A 26,189-nucleotide genomic window follows, 5' to 3' on the forward strand; every position below is an offset into this window, starting at 1 on the left:
AAAAAAAAAGCTAAATTAGAAAAAAAAAAATCACACTGAAGGGGAGGGGAGGAAAAAAAGAGAGAGAGAAAGGAAGAAAAGGTGAGCAATCTTGCTTTATAAGATAAACCTAGTTATTTTAAATTTCCAGTTGCTCCTTTCCTTTTGCTATCAGACTCTAAAGAAAAATCACCTTTGCAGCCCCTTGCAGTTTGTATGTGCTTATTTTTAGAACTGTTTGACAATTATCCAAGGGTCTAAGACTAACAGATGGCCTGTCTTAAAGCCTCATATGTTCACTAGTTTGCACTCCTGACAAACAGTAAATGTACTCAAGAGTGTGCCATAAACAGGGCTGAATGAATACACAGAACACAATTTAGTTAATACACTTCATTAAAACTGATAGTGGTAACCAATGTTTCCCATAAAACCAGGTGTTAATTCCCCTTCCAGTTGTTTCAGGTAACTTACCCAGTGACATCTATATGCTTAGATCCTAGTTTTTCAGGAAACACAGTATTACTCCTTGCCTTTCCCCTGGTATTTCACCCACTACATAAAATACTTGTAACAAGTGAACTCCAAGTTATCATGGTACTCAATAAAAAAAAAATTGTCAGGTAAGACAGGTTCACATGTCCTTCTTTATTTGAAGAATCCCTTGAAATCGAGGTAGAGGCAAAGGAAAGGTGGCACATCCTTTGTGAAAGCAAACGGCTGCCTGTGTTACAGCTTCCTTCATCTCTGAGCATCTGATAACTTGCCATGCGTCAGTCAGTCCCCATGTCAGCACACTTTGAGGTGGCACTTCAACAAATGCAGTTAGGAAGCTGTCCTTTACAAGTTATTGAACCAAGGAAAAAAAAAATCTCTTTGAGTGCCTAAGAAAATACGCCTGGAGGTTTGGTGTCAGTTAGAAGGTGAAGTTGGCTGTTTCCAATGAAAATATCTGCATGGGAGTTATTCTAATGCTTACACAAACTCTGGGGCCAAAAGCACCTTTAGCTGGTACTGGGACACAGAGATACTTGTCTGTGCCAGGACAGAGCTAGTCCTGGCACCCCCAGAATTTCTGTACCTGCTGGGGAGGTCAAGCAGCCCCCCTCAGTTCCCACTCACTTGGGGAATACTCTGAGATACCCCCAGAAACTTGCCTGGCTTCTCTGGTGACCAGAACCTGGCACTTCATCTGGACTATATGGGGAGACTCAGAACTTCTAAAATATTTACAGGATCAAAAAAAAAAGGTACTTCCCACAAGTGACCAACTAAATGCTGTCTAATATATATTTTTTGATAAATCTTCTTCTGTATATTGAAGTGTAACTGTCCAGACACTGGTCTGTAAAACCCAAGGCAAAGGCAGAACCCCCCCCTCCCTGCTGCCTCTGCCTTTGTTCTGCACCCCAGGGGCTGTGTGCTCTGCTGCCGCGCTGCATCGTCCCAACAATGCACTTGCTCAGTTTTGTCTCTATACTTCCACTCTTTTGTTCATTTTAACATATTCTTGAATTTTGATAGGCATTTCTGTCATTCTGGCTTTGAAAAATTACCTTTTTATACAAATATCTTTCTTAAAGTTATTTTTCCCAGCGCCAGCTTTTTCTCACACCAGCTAAGGATTTTTTAGATGATTTATGAATTTCTTGTCTCTTCTAATTCAGGTTGTTTAATCCTAATCAGACTTTGATAACTCACCTAACATACATTCCTCTTTCTACTTGAGACTAATAATTAGGTATCATCAGTCTTTTAGACCAGCCACCTCTGTCTATTCTTCTCTAAAACCTCAGAATAAACCAAGGTGAGCTTACTACAGGTGAAGGCTCCAAATGCCTGGCATAGCCTCTCATATTCCATTAAATGCCTCGCTGCAAAGTCTATACACTTCTTCCAAAAACACTGGGTAAAATGCTGAAGCACAAAAGCAAACTGAAGCCTTTGGGAGAATCTCCTTACTGTGGCACTTTGGAAATAAAAAACACAGGAGAATACATTATTAAGAGATAACTGGAGTCTTCTGTTGGAGAAACTAGCCGTAAACACGCCATGATTCACTGAGGCACCCAATGAAACCAGGGAGCTAATAATACCTGTCCCAAGGGACTGCACACTCCTGAGGATTTCACTCAGAAATGCAAATTTATCAGCGTCCTTGTGACTTGTAGTCTCCAGTATGCCATGCACAAGATCAAAACAAGCTGAGGGAAGAACCTTACACTTCCTAACTGTAAAAAGAGAGGGACAAATTTAATCACTGTTGTCAGAAGTGTGTAAAACCAGAATATTTTTAGAATTCTTCCACTCCTTCCGCAGCCCCACCGTTTCTTTCTGACCGAATCCCAGAGCTGTTGCTGATCCTGAGAGCAAAAGAGGGCTTGCAGGATCCCAGCACAACACTCTGCCAACCACACTCGGTGCTTTCACCTTGGCTTGGTCAGCCCAGGTACTTCTGGCACCCCTGTGCCTCAATGGACAGTGTCACCCACCTGGCATGCAGCAGCATGATGCCCTTTACCAGATTTTGCAGTGATCTTCCAAAGCTGTCTTCATAAATGCTAACACCTCATTTCCAGTCCATTTTCAAATCTAAGCCACATACTAATCACAGAAAGCATCTACTTCCAACAGGTATGCTCAGTTGTCTGTGCTACACCAAAAACTTCAGCACTCAGCCCAGGGCAAACCTGTTTCTCTCCACTTATTATTCTATCCTACTCAGGGAAGCAATGTTTTTCAAAATCATTGACAAGAGGAAAATATTTTTTCAGGAATCCTTCTTAGGTATTTCTCTCAAAAATTCTTGACTTTCTTCTGGAAGCCTATCTGAAGCATATCTCACTAGTCCCTCCTTGATCTAAGGTAAATCACACAGCAGAAGCCAGTTAATTGTTCATTTCTGTGAAGGCTGGCATCATCATTATGGGACCCTTTGTGACTCCTCTATAAGTACAAAATAATTTCCTGATTGGGTCTTTATTATAGCACCATAGCTGGCATAATCTCATGCCCTTTTCTCAAAAAATACTTAGAAAAAAAATGAAAATGCTTTACATGGTACTTTTAGCAATCACCAGTCAAAATGGACAGACAAAAGCTCCACTGAGTAACCATTTCCATAGGAATATAACCCAGTAAAAGCCAGAAAATTCATAGTTCAACCCAAAATTGGCTCCTTCACTTGCTCTGCTGTTCTATGGCATGGCAAGGGTCACTGAGCACCATCTGATTTTTTTTTTAGGTTTTTTTGCTGCACCAGTTATTCCTGGTGTTACAGAGCAGGTATAAAACAGCCCTAGGTGTGAATTTTAATGCAGACATTAGCCAGGGTATATCTTGCAGTCTTCACTTGGGCATCATCCTCTACCAAACAATGGGAGTTGCAGCTGACCCAAGTTCCTTAGAGCAAATCAGCATATACAGGCATCTGGGCATCACCTGCACCATGCCTACCCATTGGCAGGCTACAGCCTATCACAGACTCCTACTGGTGATTTTTTACAAAATAGCAATGAAAGGAAAATTCCCTTTAATGGAATAGTGATTTCACAAATGGAGAGATCCGTGTGTTATGGATACATTTTTCTTAGAGGCAGATAAATATTCCTGTCACAGGGCACCCACATACTGCTCGGGCTGACAAAATGGCTGGGCAGTGACCTGTTGCCTTGGATGTAATGGCTGTTATTGCTGGTTTCTCATTTCAAAAGGGGCATAAAAATCTTCCAATGCAAGTCTCTCTGCTATAAAATAGCAAGGCCACAGTTTATAGAAGTACTTTACATGCTGCTCCATTAGTGTACATGCCACCAGCAGAGCAGAAATCTGCAGACAGGCTTGTGCTCAACCCACTGCCTTTAGGAATTAACCCCAGAGGAGCTAGTAGTATGAAAGAGCCCAGAAGAATTTGTTCCCATAAGTAAAAGAGGGACCAAAATATCACCAACACAAGCAACCTCTTCCAGGAAATTAGTAAACAAAACAGCGAGACAACATCACAGTGGTATGTGTGTGAAACAACTGTAACTATTAAAAAATGGGATTTTCCAGCCAGTGCTACTCCATTACCACAGCATCACTAGTCTCAGGAAAAATCTGCCTCCTAAACAGTGAGATACTACATTTTACACAACCGTGATTTCATGCAAAGACTAAGAGCATGTGTCAGCCCTAAAGGAGGACAAATTTTTCAGAAGGATGTTACAGACCTCCTCTCTGCTCCTTTTGGAGACAGAGTAATGTAACGCACAGATAACAGACACACTATACACAGTCAAACCTCAATGCCCATGGCAATTTATTCAGGTTTAACTGTGCAAGAGAAGCAAATGAGGAGGCAGGGTGGTCAGGCAGGAGCTCTGCCCAGGGCTGGCACAGTGCAGGCAGCACTTTGGCTGTTCCTGCTCAATGCAAAGCTGAGGCAATTTGGTTCTGCGGACGTGCTCTGCGCAGAGGCGACCTCAGGGTGCCCATGCCGCCTGCCCAGGACACAGCACAGAAGACACAGAAGACATTCTGCAGGTAATCGGCTCAAGCACGACTGAGTTGATAAACTCAGAACTGCTGCTGTCAAATCTGGGCTGGCTCATGTGGAGTTGGGGTGATGGGACCTTGCTGAACCCAAGCTGACCTTACACAAAGCCATGAGCTGTCTCTGCGGTGATCCCATCAGCGCATCCAGTCTTATCTCTGCCATCTAGATTTTTCCAACAAAGCCTCACCACCTCATCACCCATACACAGATTAGTATCTTGATAAGTTGTTCTATTTAAGATGAAATGTGAAGAAAGAAGAGAGCGTTAGCAGCTTGTCCATGAGCAGTCACTGCACAAGTCAGGTCACCTCAGATGCGCACCAGCCCGTGCATCAAACATTCCTTCCCCTTTCTGTTTAACACAAGCAAAAATGGCAGACCAGGCAAAATCTGGAAACAAACTGTATTCTAAGTTATTTTACCTTTATTCCTTTCCCCTCTGGTCAAGGAGAGACATAAAACTAATCTCAAAATATGATGTTAAAACAGAGTATTAATTATGCAAATATTAGCATGTGATTGAATATACTTCTCTGAAAGCAACTTGAGAAACAGTGAGGCAGTTCCAGGGTTGTTTTCAGGTCCCCTGAAAGGAGGCTGGGCTGAAAATACCAGAAACCTTCCCAACAAGAGCACAGAGATGCAGGCAATGACACCCCTAAACACAAGCCCAGCTGCAGAAAAGCAATTTACCAACTGACTTTTCAACTACTTCTTTTGTTCTTATCAGGCCCTATTTTTTCCTGACTACTTGTGAAACTTACTCCATGTATCTGATATCACAGAGCACTGAGAACAGGTAAGGCAGTGAAGAATTAGCAGAAGCCTCTCTCATGCTCTTTAAAATCACCCTGGGAAAACTGTTTTTTGGGATCAGGCTCCAGGGCAGAACCTCCATCCTTAGCTCAGTCCAGCAGCCAGGGCTGCAACTACTTCTCTCACTGCCGTTCTCTGGCCTGGATGATAAACCCTAGGATTACACATTAAATCCCTTACTCAGCAAATCAGAGATATACCCAAGGCCTTTTAAATTTCTTCATGCAACTATTTTTCACATTCCTTTGAATGGTAAAAGTAATGGGGGCTCTGCCAGTACCACAGCAGTAGGCAACAGCAGTACAGTATAACTCCAGGATTTCCTGTCTGGAATTTAGGCTTCACGTCTGAAATACAACACACACACAGCATTTGTACAACTGAGGAAACACAAGACGCTTGCCATACATTTATTATCTTCCTGGGGAAATGATATAGAGGACAAAAGAGGCTATATTTACTCCCTCCCCAGCTGCTTTTACAATCTAATAATTTATTTCTTCTGGACATAAATTTCAGATTTAAACGAAATCCCCAAAACCTAAAGATGCCACATGGTAGAGGCTAGGGCAGTATTTCTTTCTATTTTGGAGACAGAGTGCTTAATGCATTGCTCTATTAAGCAGTAGCCTTAAATTTGAGGGCAGGAGGGGCGAAGAGGGAAGCAATTAGATTGTGGCAGACAGGCGACTGTGATTTCTATCTTGATATACAGAGTTAAAAATATCTGTTATTGAAAATTATTTGCTCAGTCCATGGGGGTTTATCTAGATTTAGGCTGAGATGTTTATTTTTTCTGCAGCAGCCATTCTGGGGGATTCTTTTAGAACATTTTTCTTGCACAGCGTCTACCTATCATTCACATTTCTGAGAACTGAGGTGCTTTCTATGATGTAAGAAAGCTCTGCAATTAAACCCAGCCATATGCTGTTTCAGAAAAATAAAACAAAATATATCTCCAAACCCTTCTAGGCAGCAGCTAAGATAACAATGCTCTTAAGGCAAACACAAAAATCCAGGGTATAAATTCATGTTAATTGTTACAAATATATCCATCTGTTCAAAGAGTAACTAGTGACTGAAAGTGACGAATCCACTGAAATGTAATTTTTGAGCCCACTGGCATCTATTTTCTTCTAGTAATAAAGTAAATGCTTTTCAGTAACTGTGCTGCTTTTGAATGTCAATTTCCAATTAAGTAGGTTTGGGTTCTCATTTAAAAAAATAAAATAAATACAATTAAAAAAAAAAATTAAAATACCAAATCCATTTTCTTTCCAAAGGTCAAACTAAGCTTTTAAAGAACAAGCAATGTTTCAGCAAGCCAGAGAGGACAAAACTCCAATCTGATAAATGGTCTGTGTAATGATTGAGTACCACGGCTGCCTCAGGTTTCCTGAATGGGCTCTTGGATAGTATTTGGCACAAACAGTCTGATGTTGAAGCTTATATCTCTCTTACTGCAGACAAGAAATTCACTAAAATATATAAATAATGAATGTGGCTGGGGATCTCTGCTGGTACTACTGCTGGTTCTGCAAGATGCAGGAGCAGAAGCATACACTGCTCCATGTTTTTGTTATTAGTGAATCCTTGTTCTCCAACAATAAACACAGAATATTTTATCTGAAATGGCTTCTGCAGCACATACAATATAAGTTTAAGGTCTCTAAAAGTGCCAGCAAATTTCAGAAAGATAAGTTACAAAGACATACCTAATTTGCAGTGATGAATTGTGTGCATGCTTCAGTGATCAAAACTGCAGCTGAGACCTATTATATTTAATGATCTAGACATTTCTTGTGAAAACACTCAGGCATATACTGTTATGTCTGGACAAGCATCCCCTTTCTGCTCTAACAGCAAGCAAATGAAGAGACTGAACAGTTAAAGGGATGCTGCACCCCACCTTGGATGAGCTCTTTAAAACAGAGGCTGATCAAGCTCCACCGTTTTCCTTAAATAATGCTTATGCTCTGCCCTCTCCAGTGCAGCATCCCTCCTCCTTTGAAAACTGCAGGCAGTTCCTTTGGATACTAGCGACACTTACAGGAGGAAACACAGCTAATCCCTGCTCAGACCCCAGACTACCTTCCACAGCAGCAGCTACAGCAGAAAAAAAACATCCAGGGACCTGTACTGTGCCTCTTCCCACCAGCACAGAGAAAGAAAAATTGTGACAAGTCTTTTTGGAGAGAAAACGAAATGGAATTTTTTTTAATTTATTTGCCTACATGTTACAAAAATGTTCTGTTTCTATTTTAAGGACTATGCCCAGCATAGAAAGGCATGTGCTACCCAGCCTGGTAGGGCTGAGCAGTGGTACCCGGATCTGCTGTCCCTGAGGACCCCATTCCCACACAGCCAGCTGTGCTGATGGCCACACTCACAGCTGCAGAGCTTATGGCCCCTTTGCCCTGTGGTTCTACACCAAGCAGCAGGAAGCAGGGTTTCTTATCACCTTCCTATGGGGACAGGAATTTCACCTTGTGAACACAGGGAGGATTTCTAAATAAAAGGTCTGAGGCTCCCAGGGCTCTCTGTCTGTCTCCCAGATTTTTTCCTGCATGTATCTGGGTATATTGTTCAACCACTGTATTTCCAAATTTGTAAAACAGGTAAAAAGAAGCCCAGAAAATGTGCTGGAAAAGTGACAAAACCCACAGAGATCTGCAGAGAGAAGCCATGCAGATTATTCTTGCTACCACATTCAAGAACTCATTTTCTCCCTCCCTGGTCAGTTTGAACCTCTTATCATCAGTTGTTCAATGAAACAGAGCAAAACACACATGTGTGTTTGACTCTAGAAATAAGGATTTCAAAGTGCTATTTCATTCACCTGAGGAGCTGCTAAATGCTATTGCAGTGTTAATTTGTGACAGTGTGGTAAAGAATGAAGAAAAGGTATTTGTTAATTGTTGACATAACAAAATTAATTTCCCATCCCTAAACTTTTTCTCATCTCTCCTGTGAGCTCTGATGCAATGCTACTGACTGGCACTGCTGAAATGCCAACTTGCATTTCTCATCCTTAATTTATCTCTAAATGTCATTAGTAATTGTTATTGCCAGACCAGAGTGTGCAATCTGGTCTTTCCAAAAGAAAATCCATCTCTCATTTCTTCTCTTGTGCTTCCTCCTTTTGGTCAAGGATGGATGTTTAACACAGCCTGGGTTCTCTGTTTCCAAGAAGATGGGAATGCATTAATGTATCTGGAAGTAAATATTCCTGCTTTATTTATTTACAGGTAGTATCCCTGGATATTTATTAATACCAAATTGTATATTCAGAAGGCTCTTGAAAGCACTTCTTTCAAGAACACAAGTCTTAACTGACTGAAGCTCACAAGTAAGGGAAGGAAACACTCTGAAATCTGTGCATACAGCCTCCTCTCCTCCACTCTTTTTGGGTGGGCAACAATATTGCCAAATACAAAAGCACATTATACAACTATTCGCTGTATGACATGGGAAAAAAAAAACTTCTCTAGTGAGATGTGTAAACTGGTCTACTCTTTGTCTGGATTAACATATCATCCCCCATTTACCCATGCAAGTGAAAATGTTTTCCACCACTAAAAGGGGGAAGTGAGCTTAGACCTCCATGTGCAAAGGAAAACCTGCAAGTGTAAAAGGTTGGCTCCTTGAACATCATTATATATTGCACCAGATACATATGCAGCTCCTACAAAATCTCTGGAACTTGGGAGTCAAGTGGTACCATGTCACTTCAATTTTAGGAGGATCTGTGTGTCACGACAGACCGTTAAGGGGGCTCCCCATAATCAGCACATCTTAAATTTGCACATCTGCATCACGTTTTTTAATGCATATACAACAATGAGTTGAAAGCTATGCTGCACTGCCACATCCCTTAACTATAGGCATCTTATCTCAGAATAAATAGACATTTGGACATTTCCAGCCAGGAACTCTGCTTTCAATAAACACAATTGATGCATATACGTTGTCTCTTGGCAGCTTACACTCCTGCCCATCTGTTGGGATGGCATGGTGCCTGTGCAAAAGTTGGTTGGACCCTTGCCCTAGGGCATAGATGACAGGCAAGAACGGGTTTAGCTGGGCAGCCTGAGCACTGCATCCAAGTGCCATCTCTGCTGTAGGAAGCCCCTTCTGTGTGCCAGCACTGCCACATTGGAACGCCATGCCTCCTTACACTTGATCACACATGTTGACACTTGGGTGCGCTTAAGTGCATTAATGACTGAAATGATGCCTTTCACCTGGCTTCCCTTTTTTATTCTCCTGCTCTGCATCACTGTTGGGTTTTCTGCACATGTTAATGCAAAGTTGCATGCACTTTGTTAGCCAAGGCCAGCCTCAGGACGGCGTTAATGGTGTAAGAAATAAAGGAGGGGTTTTCGTTATGGGACACGCTATTCCCGTGCCAGAAATTCCCAAGCTGCATCTTGGGTGAATCTTTGCAGACTTGAGAGATAAAGTCTGCAAAGATGAAGCAATATATTGATCAGAATCATCTTTCCAAATGAAAAAATGCTACACCATGTCATTACATCAAATCCAGGGTAATTCAAGATTTTTGCACCATCCTGTTTCAACAGCCTTGCCCACACAAAGAGGCCATGCAGTCTGGTTTATGTCTCTTCCAGCGGCACCCCTAGCCCCATATGCAGGAAATTCCACCTCATTTTGTGCTAGGAAAGAAGGTTCTGACAAATCCAATAGAGGTGCAGGAGCATGAACAGACCTTGCTCTTACATGGAGCATTAACCTCTGTGGATGTCAGACCTTGGAAACTTCCAGCATCACCAGCACAGAAAGTCAACCACAGCTGCCCAGTAACATAGTCTGCAATCCCAGACTTTAGTCCTTAGGAGAGCTTGCTGCTAACCCCAAGTTTTTAAATAGCTGTTTATTCTTCCTCTCCTGAATTTAAGCATATTTATTGAAAAGCAGAGACTTAGTAGGCAAAACTCTTCCTACTGCGACAACAGATCAGAGATAAAACTTGTGGGTTTGCAGTCCATAAAGAATGTTCAAGCAGACAGACTCAACATGATAGGTATGTGCCTACAGCACTTTTAATTTTTAATTATTGTTAGTTATAATTATCTGACTGCGTCTGAATGAAACCCAGCAATATGGCTGGAATAGGTTTTGGTATTCTTGTAATTTATTAGCTTTGTAACTACTAATAATTAAAAATTAACAATACTCCAAGCGCCGTAGCAACATTTTTTAAGAAATGATTGCCAAATCTGCACAGATAACTGACTGGGTCATTTTCAGGATTTTAAAGGAGGACTGACATTAAATAAAAAAAACAAAAATAAAAAAAAATTAAAAATAAAAAAATAAAAAAAAGACAGCAGACTCTAAGCCTACCAACAACCAATATGCAAAGCTATAAATTCTGTTTAAAAGAAAAATGGATTTTACTTGAAGAAAATTAATTCTACACGTAATTTTGTGGGTGCTTCATATGAAGCTTGAGAAAGCTTGTGGTTTGTTTCCAGCAAAAAGGTCCTAGTATTTAACATCTAAGTCACACATAAGTTCTGAAATACAGCAAAAGTTACATAAGTGAAAGTACTGCCTTGAGACAGAGACGTGTTTCAGGTCCCATTTGTTCTGCCTTCCACACACTCCCCAAGCGAAAAATATTTTCTGCAACTTCATCAAAATCCATAGATTTGCTTTCCTCTCACTGACTGCATGGACAGTGGAGCCTAGAGGCTCCCAGATATTTCAGTGTTGCAAGCACACAAGGCTCTTTGGAAGAAAAATATTACTCCTATTTAAGTAAGGTTTCTTGTAAACCCAGGAAGTAGGTAAGTTTTCAAGTAGAAGCTGGAGACATTAACCACTAAAACATTCTGAATAGCTGGGAAGAGACTCAAATTTGCTTAAGTCTTTCTTCAGGGCTCTGATGATAGGTGGTAAACGGAGCCCTCAGATGTAGCCCTCTAGACTGACCTGGGTGGAGGCAAGAGGCTCTCACTGTCCCCATGTCCTTCAGGGGACAGTATTTTACCCAGATGGCTCAAGGACCACTGGCATAAGCAGTTGGTGATAGTGCTCATCACTGCCCCAATCCCAGGGAAGCCACCACAGGTACAGAGCTGTACCTTAACATCCCCCATAAGCCCACTATGTGGCAACTCTCTGCAGTGCCCTGCTTGCCTGGGCAGGATGCAGCCCTCTCCAGGAGACACATCTAACATCGAGCTGACATGAAAAGCAGAATCAAAAAAAAGAAAACCTGCTTAGGGCTTGATCTGCTGTAATCAGCGGAAAGAATCCCAAGGACTTTGATGTGGACCAAATCAAGCCCCCAGAGGACGTTCATAGTAAATCATTATTAATGTAATGAGTGCAATATCTGTGCAGCAGCTCATGCCTGTTTATAGATATATGAAAATTGCCAGCTTTACACATAAAATGAAATGAGGAGGGAGACAGATGACCGTGTTAGCCAATGAGCCATAGTAGCCACTCTCCTTTTGACATGTGCACATTTAAAGAAATTGGGCACTTCAAATGACAGCAGATTTCCTCCCTTAATTTACTGGTTTGACATATCTCCAAATCTGGATACGAAAGAAAGCCCTTGATTCATAGCAGGCAATAAAACACCTGAACACCTGTGCTAGGAAAGACCTGGCAGGTACCCTGCTCCCTTGGTACCTAGATTATTTGTGCATTGTTTATTATATCCCTTGCCTTACTTTTCATCAATTGTAATCATTTAGGAGGAAACAGTGTGATTAACAGTACACAAGCAAACAGCAGGACTTAATCCTTTAAATACAATTACTTCATTGGTTATGTAATGGCTCCTTAGAAAAAGCCATGTGGCAAACGAATACCTATGAAAATCCTCCTTAAGTTTCCCCTGAAAAATCACTGCTCAGTCACACGTTGCTTAATGTAATTCTTGATGCAAGCAGTTGAGGAGATGTATTTCCCAGCTGCAAATAACACAACAAATATAACCCCCAACACCCATTTTGTGTTATAATTTCTGACCTATCTTTGGGCTTGTCAGAGCTCCCTGCTAGGTTTTAAATATTAAAGATCAAAATTTCAGTTGTCAAGGAGCTAGCTCATCTCTCACATCTGGATGTCCTGCATGCTGCTGTGGCTCCAGCTGCCTGTAAGGAGTGGGCACGCAGGCAGCTCCCACCATAGCTCCTAGAGATGGGGCTCTGTCTGAAAGGGCTCCTTCTGCCCTGTGTGTGAGGACCCCACCAGGCCTGCAGCTCTGTGCTGGTTTCCTTAACTATGTTTCAGAAGAGGGAATGAAATGCCATACTCTTAGAGTCCTATACATTGGCTATAAATTTACTTTCTTCCAGATTTTCATCATATTCATAGAGGTAAATCTTACAAACTGAGGATGTAGAGCTGCCAGCCTTTCCTCTTCTGCATTAAGGGTACCTGGGGCTATCACACATACTGTTTCCTTTGTGTATCATGCTTAATCTTACCATGTTTTCTTTATTTATTTCAAATGAGATAATGTAAGCAGTTAAATACCATTGTTTTCTTTTCTTTTGACATTATCATCAAGGTAACCCCACTGACTCATCACCCTAGATTCACACCAAAATTTCCACCATTAATAAACTAAGTTCGTTTCCTTGGAGCTTTCTTAAGCCTTGGTTCTAAGGCCCCATCAGATGATATAAACTTCACACCACAAACCTATGTTAAAATACAACTACTAGTTTAGAAGTGAAAAGAGGGTTTGATTGTTTCCAGAGCATTACATTGCTGAAGCACTGCTTGCATCAAGCCCTAAAAGTAGGTTATCAGTGGCAACACTTCTCATCACAAGGCACACATGTGCCCTTCTGGGCTTACTCAGTGTTTACCCTAACTATTTAAAGAAATGTTCACAAATTACTGGGGCTAATTCATGCCTCTCTTTAACATCTCTAAAAGTTGCCCTTTTCCCTATGCTGCCTGTAATTTTCACACCCTCCTTAGGTTTTTTTTGCTTTTCTGCAACCATTCCACTTTGATTTCTTCTTGAAATAGTTGAATGCTCAATATTTGAAAAAGTCTTTTCTGTTGCATCACTTGAAAATACAAAGAAGTAAAACAAAGCATAGGCTCAGATTTTTACACCGGTTGTTCTACCCCAATGGGAAAACAATATCAGAACTGAAAAGAAAATTCATCAAGCAGAACCCCTTAATGGATGATGGTTTGCCCACATAAGAAAAACTGCACAGTTAAGAGACTGAAAGGTTCTTAACCTTAACTAGCAGCTGAACAACCCGTTCACTAAAGTAATACTAAATCTTCATTACTCAAGAAAAATATAACCAACAGTTGGGGAATTTAGAGCAGGCAGTTTACACATCAGAAACTGATAATTGTGCCAAGGCAGTCTTGTTCAAAAGTCTTGAGCATCTCCAACTGATTTATACATTTTGTGTCCTTCTTGGCTCAGGTATTTGAATTAGTGAAATCCCTGGCATCAAGTAAACTCACATTTCTGAGCCACCTCTGAAATACAGAAAAAAACTGTGCAACGAAGTATTGAATTTTCATTCAGCCAACACCATTCAAAACTACTTGGGTAATTATTACAAGCACTGAAATTCTACATGCATACAAATCCTGCATAAAAAATGGAAACTTACAGAATTTATGGGATTAAAGCTGCTATTTCCAGCAATTTTGCAATGCACAACACTTCAGGATTGAAGCAGTATGTAATTAAATATGTTAATTGCAAAAAAAAGGGCTGCTGTTAAGACTATAATTTAAAAGGTTCTCTTTATTTGACCACCTGATTTTAAAGGTTAATGCAGTGACCTAGGAGGCCAGTGTGCCCATTTTAATTGTGCTGGCATTTTGACCAAACAGCACACTTCAAAGGGAAAATGGTAGGAAAAAATCAGAGCTGGCATTGCAAGCCACTGTCACCTTCATAAAATGTTCATACTGAGAACACACAAACCCAAAATCTGCTGACTTTATTAAAATATTAACAAGGTATAGTTAAAACTTTTGTACACTTATGCAAATCAGGTTGCTAGAACAAGGGAAAGAAGAGATTCCCCTGGGAGGACAAAAAAAAATAAAATCAACAAAGTGAAAAGATCAACCATCCCTCCACAGCATGACAGCATGACACAAGAGGCAGCAGCTTGGGAATTCAGCAAGATAAATAAAAACCCTCCAAAGTTTAAGTAAATCATGGTTTATAAAGCTAATAGATTTAAATGAGGCATATGGTACCATTCTATAAAATGACTGCATGAGCCAGGGGACACTAGCAGTATTTTGGTGGCTGTGCTGCCCAGGTAAGATATGCCTGAGGAGGACAGCCAAGGAGGGCACCTCCCTGTGTGCTTTTTAGAAGGAAAAGCTCTGGTGCTCCACTCCCCATAAGGTACCAAGCACACACATCATGGAGGTTTCAGGATCTGTGAGGGTTTTGCACCAAAGGTGTCAGTATGATTTAAACTCCAGCCTCACCAGCATGGCTCCAAGGAGGCCCTGGGGCCAGGGCTTGAAAGAAGCTACAGCAGCATGCCCAGGTCAGGGTCCAGCCCTGCCAAAAGGGTGAATACTCCATCTGGGACAGGGTGAGGACCAAGCACCAGCTTTTCAGGGGCTAAAGCTGCAGTGGCTGTGTCCCTCAGTGGTGCCAGGGAAAATGGCATGCAATGCCTGGTGTGCTTATTAATGTGCAATTGCCTTGGTGGAGTCTCTAAATAAGCAATGTGTTGAGTTGCACCCACACTTTGCTCTCTTACCTCGTTAAGGAAAATTCCTTTACTTCTGACTTAGCAGTGAGGAAGGGGAGGGGGCAGCCTACCATTTGCTTAGTCTTTGTATGTTAATCAGTGCCTAAATTATTAATGGAGGAAAAAGAAATTATTTACAAGGTGTTTGACGTAAACATGTCAGGTTGTAGCAATGCTACTGTCAAGAGAAATACTCATAAAGAATCATGGTATCTGTCTTGTCTTATTTATTTATTCCAGCCATACTCAGAGGCCCCTTTCTGCTGATAGCACCCAGGGAGGCAGGAGGAGACAGAGAGACTCTTTAAGGGCAGAAGAGACCATACGGAGGGTATGCACCCTATTTAAATGCTGAACAAGGGTGATAGTTGCACAGAGAAATCAACAGCTTTAGCTTTGCTTTTAGCTCCTGGTGTAAACATACCTGAAGCTCTGTTTGAAAGAAGAACTTCTGTGGGCACTGGGAACAGTCATAAATTTTATCTTCCTGCCCATGGACTGCAAAGATGTGCTGCTGCAGTTTGTTTGCCTGTACAAAAACTGAAACAACAGAGAATGATTAACTAGGATTGCTTCCTACAAGGCACCCTGTCTTGAACTATACTTTTACAATTGCAGACTCAAAAGTTCAAGGATCCCTGCCAGAGACAGAACTGCCAATACACTCAGTTCAGCAGAATTTCCTTGCAAGTCTCTGGGCTAACAGTCAGCTTGTAACAGCCTAAATCCTATATGGATTTTTGCTATTTCACATGAAGCTAACACTGTCCATGAGTAACTGGAAGAACTCAATCACCAGACCAAAGAAAGGGCATCACCACTCCTGCAGGGAGCCCTGTGCCCATGGCAGGTGCATCAGATGCATTTTTAATACAGGACAACTAGGCCAGGAGAAGCCTTGATGGAAGACTCAAGGCCCAGAAGAGCATTTCTGGCAGACATGTGAATCTGAAGGGGCAGCTTTGTCCAATTTTCAGACATTTTAAATGGGTTGTCCATTCAGTACAAAAAAAAGATTATGATCTGACATCACAAATATCACAGCATCTGTATTATGATTTTAAATCAACAATTATTCTGCCTTTATCAAATGAAATTTGGAAGTGAAACATCTTGAACCCCATGCCTTACTGGTTAAAAAAAATATAATTTAAATTTTTCTCATTTTATACAAATGATTGTCAGTATGTGAAAAAAGAATCTTGTTCAGCAGAATTAAACACATGCACTCAGAGTTATTTTACAGCACGTTTCAGGAAAGGATACATTACTTGCAAGCCCACAACAGTAGGGCATACATTACTTGCAAGAGTAGGTTCTTAAATTGTAGGCCAAATTCTAAGGACTGTGGGTTCACCTTATTCCCAGCAAATTTAAAGAAATTGCAGGTGCTGGTGTGACCTTTTACTGACAACAGGTCCATCGTCACACCTATGCCATCTCTCAAACAGTTTTGAAATGTAGATGTTAACTACTGTTTTGAGAAGCATACAAAAGGCAGCCCTTAACATGCATCCTCCAGATCCTTCAAGCAAGAGCACCCAAGATCATTTGCACTGCTGAGAGCTTCAAGTGAACTACAGGGAAGGAATACACAGCAGGTCCCCAGGCAGGAGTTCTAAAAACGCCACCACAAGCAAACTGGTCTTTAAAAACCTGTGAGAGAGCAGCTGGCAAAAATATACAGTTGTAAAATCAAAAATATACTCACAAGAGTCTGATCACTGTGAGTGGACCATGAGCTACCCATCCTTTAAAGGGTTTTTGCTCAGGTGAATAAGGGCTTGCAAGAGCAGGTCCACACCTTGCAAGTCCTGCATTTGGAAACACATCTCACCTTCAAGCCACAAGGTACAATTTTAAAGGATCTGAACTGCGAGGGGCAATGCAGAGCCCACAGCATGCAGAGTGCTGCTCAGTGTCAAACGCCACAGTGCTGCTCTTTGGAGCGAGCCCCGGATCCAGACAGATGATATTCTGAACGTTTCCAAGCACAGTATTTCTTTTTCCCAAGGAATGGAATACAGTATTATACAAATCCCCTGAGGGTCATTTCTGGATCAAGCCACGTACGCTGAGGCTTGTCTTGGCCTCCCTGTCTTACCTGTGAAACAAACAGGGCATTTGAATGTGCCTCCCATCCCCTCAAAGCTGTGCTCAATCAGGTGACACAGGAGCTTTGCCGGAGAGTCAAACATCTGGTTACACAGCTTGCACTCATGATTGATGCCTTCCTCTGCAAGGTTCAAATGATACAACTTGTTAGTGACACAGCAGATTAGCGTCGGGGATGCAGCAGTTAGCGAGGAACAGCCGTGCGGGCACACAGGGCTACAAGGAGCTGCAGACATTGCTGTGGGTCTGGCCCCACAGCCGAGTGGGCCCTTTAGCTGTACAGCCCCTGGTCACTTTTAGGGCCCCTGACTTTCAGCTGCAATGAAAGCAGCACTGCCACCAACCCACTGGGAACCCCCAGGCCTTCTCCCAGCTCCTGACAATGCTGCACAGCTCCTCCTTGCATCCTCCCACAAAGACAGAGTATCCCAGCTCTGGGTACAGGTACCAGAGTGAAACAGCATTTGAAATGAAGGTTACCGTGTGAATTCAACCAACAACACTGAAAGTGGGCTGAAATGCCATCTTTATCTCAGATTAAAGTGCAAATATACAGGAGAGAAAGAAACCACTGGAGAATAGGAGGAGCTCAGAGCAGCATCAGCCTTAATTTTCTTGGCTTTTTCCAAGTTGAAGAGACCATTGAAGGTATTTAAATGTCATCTGAGAATGTAATTTCTGTGCCCTATATCTTAAGCACCAAACTCACATGGCTCGTTTTAAATGCCCCCATGTTCTAGCTGAACTCATAGGGAAATAATAATTATTACTATTGTTTCAAGCCTACCACAGATGATATGTTTCTCCATTTACTGAAGTTTGTGGGTTTGGGTGCATCTGGGGCTTTTTTTGAGGTACTGAAGACATCTTAAAGCAATTTCCACACATAAAATGAAACAATCCTTTGGTTTTCTTGAAGTGAAGGAGGGAGTGGTGGAAGTTTATAACACATATTGAATGGTTTATATAAATCAAAACCACTTAGAATTTTAAATTTTGCTTGTTGTTTTTGTAAATACTTCGTCAAAATATCTTTCCTTCATTATGACAGCACACGTGAATTTCTCATGAAAACATACATAAAAGTAAGGAAACATAAAAGTAAGGAAATTCTCTTTTGATGTATATTCAACTATTTTTACATCTTCAAATCTAACCAGCTTCAATGTTGAGTTCCAAGACATGTAAGAATTGACTACACTGTACCATCAACTAATCTCTTGACAGATGCATTTGAATCTTGTGAGTAATGTGAACCTTCAGAACCATTAACTTTATCCACAACTGCTTTAAATTAGTTTTTATATTTTTAAAGGCCTAGCAGAGGGAGAATATTGTGTTCTATAAGGCCTTTGGTACTCTCAGTATCCCAAAGCCCCACAGGCAGGGCTCTGTGAGACATGCACCTTGGCACTTTTGCAGGAAGAGGCAACCGCCAGAGTAAAGAAATTGCAGTGTAAAAAATTGCAATAATTAAAAAAAAAACCAACCAAACAAAAAACCCTCCATGTAGTGCCTTGTGCAGCAGTGTGTACCAGCAGTGAGCTGCCTGTGCCACCCCTGTGGCCACGGGTGCTGTGTCCTGCACAACAGTGGCACACACAGAAAGAGCAGGGAGCTGGTGAGGGCTGGCATCAGAGCTGCAGGTGGGGAAGGCATATTGGGGAGAAGTAAATGGGTGGGTTGGGTGGGAAAGAAGCAAAAAAAGGAAATGGAGAAAAAAGTGAGGAACAGAAAGATGAAGGGTCTGGTGACTCCATGGTAGCAACTCCACGAATTCCCTGGACAGCCATAAACAGGGACTGTGATATTTCCAGGATGCAACAAGGTTTGCAATTCTGTTTGGGCAGCCACCAGAGATGGGCACATCACCCTCTCTGAAGGATGGCTTTTAAAACCTGACCCTCTCCCCTTGCTGTAGTGCAAGGCTGGCTTCTTGCATCCCACCCTTGCCTGGAAAATTTTGGTTTTGTTCAATCTTTGCGGTCTGCTTGGGAGGGGAGAAAAGATGGAGAAGGGGTACGTGCCTTGTACTGAGCATCCTGAGCATGTCCAGCCACATGGCTGTGTACAGCAACTGAACACTCAAAAAACCCTGGAGAGGTAAAAAAAAGCAGGTACTGGGTTGGGGAATGGAACAAATTCCTTCTACAGGTAAATCAGAGTAATCCTGTTTGACATTAGTTTTCTGCCCTGCACACAGTATTTGTAAAATGTTGATTCATGTACAGCCTATGGTCCTGTGTGAGCACATGTGCTCATAAATATGGACAGACACATACTGCTGATTAGAAGACTGCTCTTTTTGCAGCCTAAATACCTATAATTTCAGTAAAAATAATAAAATAAAAACAAACCACAACAGCCCAACAATGCTAAGCATTTCAATAGAAGTATATTCTTAAAAGCTTGCTATGTTTAATTAGGTAACAGAGATTGTGTATTTTCTTGGCTGATCCCTGCAGTATTTTAAATAGTTAAACCCATAACAAACAAACTAAAACTCAAATGAAAAATAATAAAACATAATGGGTTCCTGCAGATCTGGAAATTTATCCCACTCGAGGCAAGACCTTTTGATTTGCAAATCCACTTCTGAATTATAAGGCCTTCTCCTCACCAGTGGGGGTTTTTATTCCACTCCCACAGGAGTCCATTATGTATTTCTTGTGTCTATAAAACCATCCAGGAAGAAAAAAGGGGGGAAAAAGTACCATGGTTAGCATGACAAACGTTTCTCTTTTCATGCATGTGTATTCAAAATATGAAAATGCCCAAAGATATAGATAGAATTGCTGCTATAATCACTCTCTCCTCTATGGCATGGCACAGCATATTATTTTACACAGAAACCCAGTGCATGTATAGGGTACTCAGTCACCATTGGAGAATAACTTCTTTGAATTATATAAGATCATATAGGTACATGCAAGGCAGCTTTCTGACAATGCAGTGTGACAGCCAACACTCCAGCCAAATGCGTGGTGCTGGGCATTAGTAACAGAAAACATAAAATAATTTCCTTCATTTCTATTCCCCCTCCCTTTTTTTTGCTTTTAAACATGACAAGCATCTATGAGAGACCTACATAACTCAAGTGTATTATGCAGCCCCTCTCATTTATAAAATAAAATGCAGATTTTTACAGCTTCCTGTGCTAGATCTTCTCCCATTTCTCCATAAGTGTATCTGTGCAGGGATCAGTTGATTACAGGACTAAATGATGCACAGCAAACAAGAATCTTGGGTTCCTTGCTTTTTTTTTTTTTTTTTTTTGCCTGGGCTCAAAATAATAAGCATTAATTTTACACTTCATTTCTCAAAAAAATAATAGGATGTGCTCTTGTTTAAAACAAGCAGGCCTGCTGGATTCTGTCAGGCTGAAACTATGTCAGGCCAAAAGAGAAACAGAGCGCTTTGTGTAAAAGTATCATGGGGAGATGATAGTATCCTGTAATGTTTTCAGTACCTACTTTTGTCTCCAAAAGCATTTGATCCCTGGCAGACACATACTTATTTCCATACTGGTCTTGAGGGAAGCCAGTAGGAATGAGAGCTGATTATCTGGATCCTGAAGGTGAAACCTGGGTGGTGCCCACTGATGTCAAAGGCAGGGATATGTATAAATTTGGAGGTATATAATTTACTGCCTGTTAGTGAGGATTAGCAGGTTGCACAGACCCAGCTGTGGTGAAGCACATCACTCATTGTTCCCAAGTTCGGATGCATTTGCAGGATGGTTTTAAATATGTTGACAGGGTACTCAGTAGCACCTATGCTGTCATTCTACCTATTTTAGAGTGGGAATATGCTTCTCCATAAAGCTATTTCTGCTGCAGCAATGTGCATTTAATACATATTACAATGAGTCTCTAAGCCTCTAAGAGAACTGACGCTAGCAGCCTCCTGGCGAGGATGCAGTATAATTAATAATGCTGTATTAAACCCATGTACTGTATCAGCTGCATTGCTAATTATAACAATATTAATGTCAATAGAAAAGTATGCATCAACACTGGTGTGTGCTGACACGTTAGCACACCAATAACAAATAGGAGATTTGAACTATAAAAATCAAGATGGCATTGTCTTTACTGTTAGTTAAAACGTCTCTCTTCAACTTGATTTCATAAAGCAAAATTTTCCCTTATGGAATAGCCACAATATTCCTAATTTGAGAGATGGCATAAGACAATCTGATGCTCACTCCTGACAACATGTACACCCCACACTGTAGCTTCCCAGACCATGTACTTCTACTCCACTGCAGCAAATTAAGGCAATAAAGGTAAATATATTTCCTGCACTCAGATGTACACATCCGTGAGCTAACTGCACTTTTAATGAACTTTGAAATACTATAATTCAGTGTAGCAATGCATTAATATACTGTGTTCAGAGAGAACCTTCTCCTGTCCATTATATCATAAAACTGGTAGAATTAAATGGGCCATGTAAGGAGTGTTTTAATTATTACAGAAATAAATAGAAATCGGAACGAACACAGGGAAATAAAATGAAAACTGCATGGAACTATTCTGTTTATGCAATTCATTTCCCAGCAAATAAGTAAGCAAAGGAAAAAATTTATGACATGAGAAAAGCAGGAGCTTCTCCAATAATTTTTTCCATGTGGCTGTGAAAGAGAGAGGGGCTGGGACCAGTGTAGGATGACAGTGATGGACACCCTCCTCCAAAACAAAGCCTGCAGAGAACAGCTTCCACCCCTCACCTGGCTGGCACGACTTCACCGCTGGTTTTCATTAGGAACAATCCAACGATGGAGGTAAAACCAAGGTCTGAGAACACAATGCGACTGTTACAAGGGGATGGCAAATTTGCTGATGCACTCTGGATGAAGATGGTGTCTGCTGCACAGACAATGTTTCTCCATCACCATTGCTGTAACAAACCATTTGGACCTCATCACTCCATTATATTTTCGTAATTAATCTCAGAGGACATAGCCGAGCCCTTCCCTCGCCAGTGGGGCCACTGCAGGGTGAGGGGACCAGAGCTGCTCTGTGGGGCAGTGCAGAGCCCCAGCCATCAGGCAGCTTGGGCAGTGAAAGGCAGCAGATTGATGGCGTGGCAGCAGAAATGTCACCTGGGGAGCTGGGTGCCTTCCTCCCAGGGATGCTGGAGGTCAGTTACTATGGCAACACAGAATGAGCTCAACCTTGTAACTGACCCTTATCTTTTTTTTGATCTGTGGCCCACTTGGGACCTTGGCTGGAAATCAACTGGAAAATAATCTGGTCACATATCTGAAAGAAAACTATTTATACTTATTTACCCAGGTAGTGCTCCTATCTCCATTTGATGACTTTGCTAAAGACACCCATCATGTTCCTGTTTCATGCGGTGCTGCAGAAACACCCAACTCTGTGCTGTGAGAAACCATGCCAAACCCCCCCTCTGCCACCACAAAGCACACACACAAACTGCCACGGATATCAGTGCTCAGGGCTCTACTGATATATTGCCAAAATCTTGCCTTGCTTGCAGCCCCTGACTCGCCCCTGTGGATAAATATACACCTACACCCCTTCTTGGATGGTTTAATATTTTATGTCAGTATCCACTACTCATATTCTTTTGTGCTTTATCTCTCTGCTGAAATATGATTCTGCTTTGAAATATATTTATATGATCTAGAATGGCACAACACTGATGCCTTTTATGAGCCGAAGATTGTTTAATAAAATCTTGCATTCCTGCTTCATCCTTATGACAATTTTACTATTATAAGTTTTCAAGGGATATGAGAGCTGTCCACTGTGGTTAGAAACATCACTTTAATGAAAAATGATAACACAGGGACTTGGATTTTTCTAGAAACCATGTAAGGAAAACCAACAAAAATACAGAGAGTTCCCAATGTGCAAATGCACATTGGGAATTGTATTTTTGTTGGTTTTCCTTACATTTGCTTTTGGATAAGACTCATTAAAATCAGTTCTGTTCTTCATACTTTTCTAAAGAATGGACAGCCCAGGCACCAGTCTGATAGCACAAAAGGGCTGTTGCTGTTTTCAGCTTGGGGAGCTCTTTAGGAGAACAGGATTTGAGAAATAGGGGAAGATATTAGGAGACAGAAGCCATAGGACCCGGTGGCAAACAGAGATGCTGGAGGAAGGGCCTATGGATTTTTGCTAACAAACTCCAGGGCTTCTTGTGTTGTACTTGCTATACACATCTCTGACCTCAAAAAGGTATTCTTCATCAGACTAAATAAGTCTAACCACACAACAGGCTTAAAACTCTTTTCAGTATCTCAGGGGGCCTGAAGCTCAAAATATGCAGAATTAGATGCCAAATTATTTATGGGGTAGCTTGTAAGTTCACTGCCTCCAGTACATGTCAGTACACTGCAATATTAAAATGACCATTAAAAAGAAGCACAGTCCCAGAGGGAATGGGGATGAGATTGCAGGGAGTTTCCTACCAACTGGAAGAGCAGTTCCTGTGCTGCTCTGGAGCCCCTGCCTCCCTCATTGCTACAGACTGCATGCTCCCCACCTGCACAACTTTCCTTAGGGGAAGCCTGAATCTCAGAAACAAGAGATGGGTCTGCCAAGCCTGTCTTCATCTCTTTAATTTTCAGTTTACAAGAAGAAAAAAAAATCTGAAAGTTCAAAGAAGTTCATGGAGTTACATATCATCCACTCTCTGCTGACTGCAGAGCCCCAGAAGGACCCTGTCTATGGAGCTTTAGTTTAGATTTATATATTTATCTGAGAAACTGCATAAAGACAGTTTTTAGAAAGGCACTATACTTCAGTAGAGTACTGTCACAATCTAGCAGCCTTTCTCTGAAAAAGCCTACTTTCAATAGCCTATATTAAACCTTTTTGTAGACTGAAGGCTATCCTCCACAATAGTTCACTAAGGACTAACTGGAGTGGCTTCCATAGAAATACAAAACCTGGGAAAGAAACATTTGTAGCCTATACACACACATACACAGAACAAGTCTGGCTGAAGGTAAAAATACCTAAGAATTTCTACAAGTTAGTAAAAACACTGCATTCCCACACAACTCAACCCTAACCATGTATCTTAATGTTTGGATATTCTCACAGCGTTAAAATTTTAAGTTTAATGTCAGTATCTGGAGAAACTACAGTAATGCAACCCCGAATGCAGATGCACAGCCACAAAGCCCATTCCCTGCACTAGATTCCCTTATGTCACTTCATAAACCTGAATACCCTTTACTGCTCCTGGTTGCTTCTCCACTTTCTTCTCTTCCCTGGAAGCAGCTCCCTGCACTGCTTCATAACAGGAACATATCAATCCTCTGACCCTATTGATAATATCACATTGAAGAGCTCAATACCAACAAACAGCACTAACTAGTATCTACTTGGCATCTGTTCTTCTTGTGAATTTAAAAATTAAAATTAAAGCATCATTATACTCTTATTAAACATCCCACTGGAATATGCCAAGTGTTTTTAAGACATGCAAAGCTTTAAATGAAGTTAAAATGGGTGTAAAGCCCTTTTTTTACTCATTTTACAGGCCTGGCACATTCCCCAGCCTCAGCACCAAGGCCACCAGAGCTGCAAAGTGCCCCCCACCTACCACATCCCACCCAGACCTCCTGAAGTCTTTTGCTGAGAGTGGTCACAGGGAGGACCCAGAGCTGCCAGGACTCGAGAGCTGCCAAAGGCAAAGCTTCCCTCTTGCAGGCATCCCCTTCCCCTGCCCAGGCACCTGTGCACAGCCTGGCAGCTGCATCCTGCAGTTCCTGTTGAAAAGCCAAACTCTGGGTGAACTTTCAGCTGCCCAAAGGCAGGTTCCTGGGATGGGGATGCAAGTCAGGCAGTACTGTGCCCTGGTTGCCAGCCCCCTGTGCTAGCTGGGCACGCTGGGGATAACACACAGCACGTTTTAAACACATGAACACCCACTGATGTGTGTCACTGATCTTCAGATTAGTTTCCCAAGTACACATTGACAGGATAGACTGTAAATCTATCATGTAAATATTCATCAGATTAATAGTCTCTAATAGTATATAATTAAGATGACAAGCAGGCTACAAGCCAGTTGTTATCAACTACACTCAGTGATGCACAGAGTAGGAGCAAGCCAGAAATGACTTCTGTAATAGCATCAAGGAAGCCGAAAAACTGGTTAAAGGAGAGATAAAAATGGAATACATAACTAAATGAAAACACTGATAAATGTACAACTTAACTGAGAAACACTGAAGGTTTTTCAGGTAGAAAGGTATGATAAATGTCAAACTTTTTGTGAGCATTACTGGGGAAAAGGGGGGAGGAACGTGGTATCGTTGTGTATATTTGTTTATATTCAATATATTTTCCTTTTTTATTATTACTGTTTCATTAAAACTCTGTAGTTTAGTTTCCAACCCTAAGGCTCCCTCCCTTATTTTCAATTCTTTATCAGGGAGGGGATGGGGGATTAATGGAGAGCATCTGTCATTTGGTTAAATGCCCAGCCCAGTGTTAAACTGTGACAATGCTGCAGTCCTGTAATGCTGGGGCAGTTCACACCCACTCACTCAGATTAAACAAATTAATTTCTTTTAAATAGCTTCTTTTTGCATTAAGAAACAGTACTCTTAGGTAAAGAAAAAAAAAAAAAAAAAAAAAAAAAAAAAAAAAAAAAAAAAAAAAAAAAAAAAAAAGTAAACATTTCCTAGAGTTTCGTTTGGAAAGAAAAATAGTTACCCAGCACTCTTGACATGATCATTTACCACATCTGCACTGGAGCTCACTTGTCTGCATGAGGGCTGAACACACTTCACAGCCCAGACCCAGAGAGCTTCTGTCCCCAGTCCCTACCCTGAGGCCTCTCCCTCACTCCCTCTCCCTAGTGAGCAAGAATGATGCTCAGGGGCACAAATCAGTTATCAGAGCCCATAAAATGAGATGCCACTGCCAACAGAGATCCAAGGTTGACTAAATAAGGTCTGCCTGGCTAAGATAGGTGGCTGATTTTGCATGGCATGAATA

At 41.5% G+C, this 26,189-nt stretch overlaps 1 protein-coding gene across 6 annotated transcripts in view; it reads right to left on the minus strand.

The window, feature by feature from the left end:
* Window positions 1-26,189, minus strand: part of ZNF423 (zinc finger protein 423) — a 230,619-nt gene that overhangs the window by 6,581 nt on the left and 197,849 nt on the right. For all 6 annotated transcript variants that reach the window (XR_011728477.1, XM_071756851.1, XM_071756848.1 and 3 more), the window contains 2 exons: window positions 17,186-17,317; window positions 15,506-15,621 (listed from right to left, as the gene is read on the minus strand). Coding sequence is in view for 5 of the 6 variants with exons in the window: in XM_071756851.1 (XP_071612952.1) it covers window positions 15,506-15,621; window positions 17,186-17,317 (248 nt within the window). In the remaining variant the exon portion in view is untranslated. The remainder of the gene's footprint in view (window positions 1-15,505; window positions 15,622-17,185; window positions 17,318-26,189) is intronic.

This window comes from Heliangelus exortis, chromosome 13, assembly GCF_036169615.1.
Source record: "Heliangelus exortis chromosome 13, bHelExo1.hap1, whole genome shotgun sequence".
Classification (NCBI taxonomy): domain Eukaryota; kingdom Metazoa; phylum Chordata; class Aves; order Apodiformes; family Trochilidae; genus Heliangelus; species Heliangelus exortis.